The sequence below is a fragment of the Porites lutea genome, chromosome 9, assembly GCF_958299795.1.
Source record: "Porites lutea chromosome 9, jaPorLute2.1, whole genome shotgun sequence".
Classification (NCBI taxonomy): Eukaryota; Metazoa; Cnidaria; class Anthozoa; order Scleractinia; family Poritidae; genus Porites; species Porites lutea.
Window position 1 is genome coordinate 28,710,945 of NC_133209.1, and position 10,000 is coordinate 28,720,944.

Consider the following 10,000-nt stretch of genomic DNA (forward strand, 5'->3'; position numbering starts at 1 on the left):
TATGCAATGTAAGAATCATCGTTGTCTTTGTCATCATCCATGCCATCTTTAGCGGTTGGCTTCTCTTGGAAGTCCCCAATCGAGCATTCCAAAGCCAAACCATCGTAAGGCGACTTCAAATTCTCTTCCTGCAGTCTTTCATTACGGTTAGATCGGTGCAGTCGTAGAACCATGAGATTTGGGTTCTCTCCTAGCGCTAGTGCAAGCCTATCCCCAAGGGTTTCAACGTGGTTTGGAAATCCGTCTGTCGTGAAGGAAGCTAGCTGCCTTGCGGTCTTCATGTCCCATGCATCAAATCTGTTTACTTCTTGAGATCTTGATATGATAACTTCTCCATCAGGGGAAACATAAACTTCAGAAACGCCTGAGCAAGCAATAGTACACAGTACCTTGCCACTCTCCACGCTCCAGACCTTTATGCCCACGCCATTCGTTGCGGTAACGGCTGTCTTTGAGGACCCGGAAACTGCCACTGCACTGGCCGTTTCGTATTCTTCTGCGTCAAAGAGTTTGCAAATCAAGTTACCAGTCTGAAGATCCCAAAGTAGGGGCTGCGAGTACTGAACCAAATTCACGAGGTAATTGCCGTCGTCTGATATGCTGGCTTTGAATAATGATAACTGTTCTCCTTTGTAGCTCAAACACTTGTGAGTAAAAGTGGTTGTGTCAATAGCTATCAAGTGCAATTGTTTGTCGGTGTGCTGGGTCATCTGGCTTGCTTGGGAACAAACAACCATTTTCCCGTTGTTGCTGATGAGCATCTCCTCAAAGCGTCGCTTTTCTCGGAATTTGACCACTTTGACCACTTTTCCGTTGTCGACATCCCACAACTTGACATATCGTCGTCCACGAGAAAACGACATCATCCTCTTGTTGTCAATGAACCCAAAAGCATTCATTCTTTTGCAGGCTTTTCCTTCGAGATTTCTCTCGATGATTCCCTCTACAAAGTTGAAAACTTTGTAATGAGGAAGATTCTGATCGTAAATAAACCCAACTCCACGGGTTGCGGTAAACATGCGTATGGGATTTGGAAACACGGTGAGACCTGTCAGTCGGCGAACGCGCTTGCCACTTACAGCGTCCCACACATCGATTCCGCTCCTAAGTTGAACGATAGTCGTTGCCAGGACATGACGTTGGTCAAAGCTAGGCGAAATAGCCGTTATTTGATCAGCAACAGTGTTGCCTTGAATGTTGGTAATAACAGTCTCCTTCTGGTTTTCGTCATCCTCTTCTCGACTTTTATCATAGACACGGAGAATGTTGTCTTGACCGACCGCCAATATATTGTTTCCATCGCGCGTGTAAATTCGTAGACGGAAAATCGGGCTTCTCAGGCATCTTTCTACTTCCCCAGTTTCCAGATTCAAGGTGATGATTTCGTACATATCGGCAGTGACTACCCTCTTACCGTCGTCAGTGATTTGCAATCGATGAAGACCTTGTTCCATTTTGAAATTAGGCAGCTCACGAATGAGAATCCCGGAAAGATCGTACAAACGCATGTTATCAAGGGAGGATGGAATCACAGCCACTTGCTCTTGGGATGTTATTTTGACTTCCTTGATAAAAACAGCTTCCCCTTGATTTGTCTTTGGGTACTTGAGGGTGATATTGTCTACCTCTTTACCAATCTTTACATTGACGAAATGAACTGTGCTCTTTCCTCGAATGTTGTAAACAGCATAGTTACCACGTGCGTCCAGGCTGCCAAGTTCATCATCGCTGTTTACATCGGTGAGAGGTAAACGATGAAGCATCTTTCCACTTTTTACATCCCAAATCTTTAAAGCGCCTGGGCATATGGCAACGAGCAAATTTTCGTCATCTGCAAAACGTACTGGAGCCTGGGGATGATAAGAAAACCATTCATCATCTGTAACCTCGAATTCTTGGACTATCTGCCCAGTCAAAGTGTTCAAAAGGAATATTTTACTCGATCCAGCAAGGATAAGTAAGTCGGGATCTTTTTGGCTAAGTTGATTGAAATTTGTTTGGTACATATCCGTTGGTTCTGTGATGGTGAATTTTCTAAGTTCTCTTCCGCTGCGATAATCAATGATTTTGATCAGCAATCCCTCTGAGGTCTGACTGGTGACTGCTATAGTGCGGTTATCGTTACCCATGCTGATGACGTCTACGCCGGACTGCGTCAGACCAATTGCAGAACGAAGGGCTCCGCCTGGCGCCGTCAAACACTTTCTGTTTGGAAGGAAACAATCTGTGGACGCATTTAATGCCTCCTTTAAAACCTTGTAGACATGGGGATACTGCTCCTGTCTCTGGAGAAAGTTGTACATACGACCAATCATCTGAGTTGGAAGTTGCCCTCTGTCATTGGAAAGTGAATAGGCTGAGAGTTGTAAACATTCGTACAGGAGTTGAACGTCATCATCGTCAGGCCTTACTTCAAGATACGAGGAAAAATCGCTCATAAGTTGTGGTACGGAAGTACCCCGAATCTTTGCCAAAAGAAACTCGAAGTTGCAAAGGCATTCTTCTTTCATTTCGTCTAAGTTTTCAGAGTGCAACAGGTGGAATGGCAATTCACTCAATTTGCGAAGATTGAATATTTCTTTTCCTTCCGGGGAGTCGAACATCAAAGGCTGCTTAGCAACTAATCTGTCCATAGACTTCTTTTCGCCCTCTTTATTCTCAAATGGCTTCTTCACACCACCGGACCACTTGCCAAGAAAATAATCGCTCATGTAAGAGTGAATCTTTTTAGCTTGCTTAGCTGTCAAATATCTTTCTCGAGCGGCCTCTATAAACTGACGATGGTACCAGAAGACTACTTGAGTGCCATCTGCACCTCTCTCTGTGAGATACTCTCCAATGTCTGACCTAATACGGATCCACAATAACGGCGGAAGTCTTCTGACTGGCGGCGTCCAATACTGATAGACGTCATTCAAGACTTCATCATCCAAAGAAAGAAGATCTTCCAGCTCGGGCTCCGTCAAACCATTCTTGGAGGCGGTAATGTAAGCCAAGGCGTGACTGACAAGAATTTTGCCATGCCGTCTTTCTAATCGTTGGAACATGTCATCGATTATCTCTCTCACATTTTGCTCAAGACAAATATCAGACTCGGGGGTGTATGACTTCCAGCGTAAGGCCTCATCAAACGCAAGTTTAAGGTAGAGAGGAAGAGGACATTTCTGGAAGGCACCGATAACATAGCTTTTCTGTTGTGGAAGTACGGTACGACCTGCTGCCTTAAGCCAGTTATCAAAGATAACATCGACCTCGCTTAGAGGGATTCTGGGTACTTCAAGAAAACATTCACTTGGCAGGATAGTCTAAAGTAAGAAAAATAAGACAAACTGATCAGGAAATATTTCAAGCAATATTATAATAATAAGTATGGACAAGCACCGGTAATATCAGGGTACGTTCCCTGAAAAATCTAAATGAAAAAAATACAAACAAACAAAAACCAAGTTAAAGTAGTACTCTCCTAACTGGCTGTGAAATGCTTTCTATTATAATGACGAGAAATCTGTTTAACACAGTAGTATACTCATTTGTTGAACATTTCAGCACAATAACACTAAACAAAGCACTTCTATAAAACGAATGAGCCTCGTGGTCGTTACAACATTCTCACCTCATGCGCAGACTATGGAAACGCAAATATTTATGCATAAAAGTGGTGAGAATGTTGAGACGATGTTGTGATAGTCAAAACGGGGCATTAGAAGCCTTTTGTTAATCTTACTCTCAAGCTAGGTAGTGCTTGATATTCCTGTCCGGGTAGTGTTGAAAGGATAGTGTACACATTGTATGGTAAGTGCCTTGGATACCAATCGATTTGGCGTCCACCATCGTCGATAGACAGCTGATCCAAAGAATCCAAAACAAGAATGACAGGATTGTTCTCTGCCGATTTCTCTAGACATTCTTGGAAGTAGTCTTTGAGTGATTTCATGTCCTGCGAGAGATTAAACTACACTCCGTAAGTGATCGGTCTAATAGCATGCTTTTTGAGGTTTTGAGCTATGAAAATTCAGAGAGATGGTAAAGCTAGGTGTGGTAATTAACGGAGAAGGATACATGATTCACTGTTAATTAATGGCATCGTAGGATCAAATGTAGCTCTCAAGTAACTTATTTTATGTAAATCAATAATGAGGCACTCTTAAGGGGGAACGTGTGTCCCTCGTCTGAATTTCAAAACCTGTTGGTAATGCAGGAAACATCTGGCACGAAGACAAAGACGGAACTCAAATAAGAAAGGTATGCCAAGAAGGGGTGCTCTTTTGATAATACGACAGTACAAGAAAACGTCTGAGTCCTTGGAGAAGCTCCCGCAGCCTTGTTAGTTGATTTTGCTTGCTATGCGTCACTCTGTAAGTATCCGCGTTCTACCAGTTCTACAGAAGTCATCCGAATGTCACTCGATAGTCAGGTTTCTAGTCTATTCTAGTCTATCCTATCGCTCATTTCAAGTTAACAACTTGCCCAATCTTGCCCAATAAAATAAGCGAAAACAATGGTAATAGCTGGGACTGGGAAAATGCCTCCTATTGTAATTCATCTACAGGTATGTACAATTACCTCTGGTATATTCCCAGGTATATTTCCGGTTGCCTTGCACAGTTGGATGCACATACTCCTTAGAAGAGGTCTGATACTAGATGAATCGGGCGAAGTACCAATGAATCGCAAAACGACAATGGAAGATTCATCTTCGACCCATTGTTTGACTTCGCTGGCAATTTTGGCCACGATCGACGTTTTCCCGCAGCCCGACTCCCCATGAAGTACCACAGCATGCTTGTCATGTTCCAGCAATGTCTTCTTTGAGGCTTCCAGAAATTCCTTTCGCCCATAAAATGATTTGCACTTCTTCTGACAAAATGAACCGTGTTGGAACAGTTCTTCAGCAAAAGAATCTCTGGAGTCAGAGGTCTCGTTATCTTTAATCCCGGTATCTATCATTTGAGTCAGAATAGAATAAAAGTCTTTGCAGAGTTTCTCTATATACTGGGCATGTTCTGGTGACACTGAGGGGTCCACACCTTGTTCAGTCCACTTGACATCATACGTCATGATATTTTCACTAGGTAAGACACGTGGCAGGTCTTTTTCACGAAGGGTGCTCAGAAGTTTCTGAGCATTTTCATCTACGGATGCAATCTCCCCCCATGTCTTGTCTATGAATTTTCCAGCGTTCTTTGCATCTATGTTAGCAGTGAGATCTAAAATGACTCTCTTGAACCAGAAACAGTGTTTTGATGGACTGGGTGTGTTGATGATTCCTCGTCGGATCTCATCCTCAGTTACTGGAAAGAAAAATTCAAACAAGTTAGTGTTTAACAGGACCTTTAGAAAGTCGTGCGGTGAATAAAAATCTCTCTTGTTTGTCAGAACTTTCTCAGCAGCCATTCTCAAAACAACCTGCATTCTCTCAAACGCTGCCCACCAATCAGAGGACGCCTTCTTACGTAACTCTTTGTTTTCGAAGTTGCGATAATCAGGCAGCAATGACGTAATTGGCTGCAACAAATATTGAGCGGGAACTGCGTTGTCATCTCGCCAGAACCAGTGTTTGAGCAGTTGAAGATCTTCTTTTGTGTCAATTGCCCCAAGGAGCTTCTCAAACTCTGCTGCAGCAATTGTGGCTGGAAAGGGACGGTAGCCGTACTTTTGTCCTAAAAAAGTCTGAAAATGAAATAAACCCGAACATTGAATAATACTTTTACAAGTTCTTGAGAAATCTGGTTTGCTCATTTCTTGAAGGCGCACTCCTTTTGACGCTCCTTTTCTATCCTCTGTGAATCTCTGTCGAGATTCGAGTCAGGTGGACTCACCTTAAAAGGGGTCTGTATTCTAAGCTTGTCTTGGGATGGAAAACGACATTATAAACTCTCTAACAAAGATCTATGACTGGCTCACTCCTGGTATTTAGATAGGAGATCCTTGCAGATATTAAACTTACAATGAAGTTTGGTCCTGTGGATAGCTTTTGACAGGCTCGCAGCTCTCTCATGCAGAGTTCAGTGGTCATGTGATCATCAGTAGACTCATCTCGGACCCCCCATCTCATGTCCACCACTTGAAAGTCATAGCCTCTCTCTTGACAGTAGGACTTGAGTCGAGGGTACACTCGCTCCATCAGGGTATTACGCTCCACCGAAGTATCTGAAAAGGGAGTGATACTTTATTCTCATATACATGGTTTCCACAAGGACGCTGCGCTGCAACAAGGAGTACCAAATTGTACTCAAATCATTTAAATTGATTCTGTGAAAGTCCGATGCTTTGGATGTGCTTGTCACAGTATGTTTTACATTCCTTACTATGCAAATGAAGAAGTGTTGTTCACCTTTAGATACACTACTTGCAACCAAATGTAAAGAGTCAAAAATTAATCAGAGGCCATAACAACCATTGTTTCTCTCGTACACTGATGAATTCACAATAATCTGATATTATGTTATCTATTTACCCGTGAAAGTCGAGCTGGTGAAGATTCGAACAATCTTGACATTATCTGGAAAGTCACTATTAAGGTCACCCATCAAGGCCTTCTGTAGCTTTTCACTGTAATTAGCAAGCAATTTTGTTTTCTTCTCTTCTTCATTAGCGTTTTCCTCCTCTTCTTCTTCTTCTTCTTCCTCTTCTTCTTCTTCTTCTTCTTCTTCTTCTTCTTCTTCCTCTTCTTCTTCTTCTCGATCATCGTCTTCATTCTTCTCGTCTTCTTCGTTTTGTGGTTCATTATCTTCATCTTCTGCCTCATTGCTTTTGTTGTCACTGTCGCTGCCCTCCTCTTCTACTTGCCCCAGTTGTTCTCCCTCGCTATCATCGAACATTTGTTCTTCTGCAGAGTCTTCCCTTTCGTCCTCATGTCTTTCACCTTCAGCACTGTTGGGGTCTCGTTGCTTCTCCCCAGCCTACAAATTACAAAATGTCATCTTGATAAATGCTTTTCATTCTCCTTGCCAGCGATATCATGAAACTTATTTAAAACAGCGTAAATACAGAAATCTGAAATGTTCAGTCTACTCTGGGAATTTTCCAAGGTTTTCTTTTCGACTGAACTGACATGTGTTATTTCGAAGCTCTATCAGTGCCAAAAAGGATTCAGCTGCTTAGTGCAGAGGCTGAATCAAACTTGTCTCTGTCCTTTACAAACCAACCTAATGTGTGCCTTGGTCCAGGTTTTGAAAGATACTGAAAAATGGCACCGCATGACTGACTAATGCAAAAGTTATTTGGTATGCCCGGCAATTAAATTTCTCTTTCACAGATGTAAAGTTTATTAGAAAATGATATAACACCTGAAAATTAACTTACTCTAGGAATAATAGTATCAGTGAGTCAGCATCACCGTCACTGGTAAGAAAAACTGCAAAATATCCATTCTTTTAACAATAGTTACTAAAGGACACAGGTTATGAAAGCCGCGGGCAAGCGTCAAATTAAAAAACAACAATGTTGTTAAAAAATTTATGTTAGGAACTGTGTGATGGTGTACAATCCTTTGTTGTCGTTGTTTTTTTTTTTTTTGCACAAAGTGTAACGGAATATTTTAAAGCGATGTTTTTATTGGTTAGTAAGAGTGCTATTTGATGTTGTGAACCTTTGAGTCCATAAAAGCCACATAAAGAAGGAGTTTATTGGGCTTCATAACCATGCCAGTCTTATAACTACGTTTTCAATGAACCATGACACAGCACACTACCTCCTCGTTCCTGACATTCTTCTTCTTTCTTTTGGACACTGTAATTCCCATGATTACTCGACGACGATTTTAGTTACTGTTAAAGAAAACAAGAGAATCTCTCGTCAACCTTTTTTATTTTTTAGGTATTCAGATTCAACAGCATACAGCAATTTCGTGCCTTAGTACAACACGAAATCTAAAATCGCCAAAATGCCTTCCAAATAGATCCTTAAGCGAACAGACAGTAAAAGACACAGCTGAAGCAAGCATAAGGCTAGTTATGTTATTTGGAATCCTAGTGAAAAAGACAGAATTTGGGATGCATTTTGTTCAATCCCGGCATTCTCTCGTAAAATTCAAATTCAAACGAGTCTGGTCTGCCTGTGAAATGTGTTGTACGAGATTTTAGCGTCATCTACATGTAATGTGCGTCACAAAATCAATAACCTTTCTTTCAGAATTTTTTGCACCAGATACGAACAGAGTAACGATATACCAGTTACTGTAAGGAAGCCTACGTTTCCTATCCCTCGCTTCCGTTATTTCTTACTTGCACAATATCAAGTGCTTTGAAGTAAAACCCAGTTCGTCGTAGCGTCTGGTAATGCAACGTATTTACTGAACGTTAACCTTAGTATTAGAACATAGACACGAATTTTGCATAAATTTTACTCTTAATAGTCTTATCCTGAAACAAAAGGAGACATGGAAGGAAAGCCTACATTATTAGGTCCCATTTGAAAATTATATTGGCGCGAGGTTTGATTTGTAAGAACATGTCAAATGAACTTCAATGATATATTATAAAGCAAAGAAAATGACAAAAAATAGCCTTATAACCTTTTGTTAACATACAAAGCTTTCATTTTCGAATGAAATATACTAAGTATTTACGTAATCTTGTTTAAGGTAAGTTAATTGGGGGAGTCTAAATCTGCACGGAATGTTCTTAAAAGTTTAAAAACTTTACATACTAGATTTCTTATGCCCTTAGAGTTAAATATTCAGGAGCATCCAATGACGGTTTCCTCCGAAATACATTGAAAACACTTTTTAGGCTATCCAGAGTACTTTTAGATCTCTAGAAATGCATTGTAAGCGGCGCTGTAAAATTTGTACCTGTTCGGTCATCTTGGGTAACTTGAGTCTTTTCGAAATTACAAGGGCTTCACTATTATTTCCCAGAAATTTTTAGATGCAATTTAACGTTTAACGAAAGTGAGAATTTTCTGATTCCTCTCTCCATCACGTTTTTAAATCCAAAAATAGTTCTAAAAATTTTAGGTTTACTTTTTTGCGAAAAATAGCCTAACCTGGGCGGTGAAGTGTGAAAAATTAAACTTCCGAAAATCGTAGGGAATTTATTAGATAAGCTTCGAAAATTGCACATGAATGGAACAGTCACCTAGAAATTTTTAGCCTTCCTCAAGTAATAGAAAACTCTAGTCAAAATTTGCCTGTCCGAACAGATATTTTACAGAAAACAGTCGTTGGGTGCCGTTGAATATTGTAACAAAGAAACTTGGTCATCGAAACAATTGGCACACTGTCACATGAAATACAACCGATTACATTCATATTTATCGAATTTTACTTTTATATACAGTCCCCGCGATGTAAATTAGTCTTTTTTTTGCGTCGAATCTAAGACTCGATAAGACCTTTATTGCAGTCAGAAATAAATCAAATACGAGATGACTGATCCATAATGACTGGTTGATAACTACGGAACGGCCATAAATAAGCATTGGTCGACCGAACACACTTAAAGCCAAATTCCGTAATCACGTAGTTTTCGGCAAATTACAATTTTCTATGAGTGTCCGTTAATTTATAGTTAGCACCTTTTATCATGGACTACAAAGAGTAGGAACATATTGCTGTAAATGCGACCTGTATAGCATAAAATGCATCCGCGTGCGTGAGCAGCTGGATGTCTCGCAATCTACATTTACCCGCTTTACAGTGGCCAAGCAAGCAATTTAGTCAGCCATCACTAAAATGCGAAAACCATCATTTTTACCTTCCAAGGGCCTTAAATTTAGCTACTCACTGTAAGTTTTGCAAGATCCTGCAGTAAGACAACTTCATTTAGCCAGCGCTCGCTTCTTGTTCCCCCGCCAGTGATTTTAATTTGGAAAGAAACTAATCAAATAAAATAAACCTCTTTTATTCTTTTTGATGTCATAGCGACCAGACGTCACTTAGCTAACTAGAAACTACGAAATTTATTCAAATTAAAATTCTCCCTGTAGTTATATTATTTAAAATTAAACTGGTGGATTACAAAAATACTGGAAAGAAAATCCGTCCTCTGGAAATTTT

At 40.6% G+C, this 10,000-nt stretch overlaps 1 protein-coding gene across 1 annotated transcript in view; it reads right to left on the minus strand.

Moving 5' to 3' along the window:
• LOC140948209 (uncharacterized) overlaps positions 1-6,898 on the minus strand; it is a 7,235-nt gene extending 337 nt beyond the window's left edge. Inside the window, exons 1-5 of the mRNA XM_073397429.1 lie at positions 6,458-6,898; positions 5,948-6,150; positions 4,564-5,670; positions 3,725-3,937; positions 1-3,305 (exon numbers count right to left, since the gene is read on the minus strand). The exon at positions 1-3,305 is cut by the window's left edge and continues 337 nt beyond it. Coding sequence (XP_073253530.1) covers positions 1-3,305; positions 3,725-3,937; positions 4,564-5,670; positions 5,948-6,150; positions 6,458-6,821 — 5,192 coding nt within the window. The 5' untranslated portion in view covers positions 6,822-6,898. The remainder of the gene's footprint in view (positions 3,306-3,724; positions 3,938-4,563; positions 5,671-5,947; positions 6,151-6,457) is intronic.
• Positions 6,899-10,000: the final 3,102 nt, after the last annotated feature.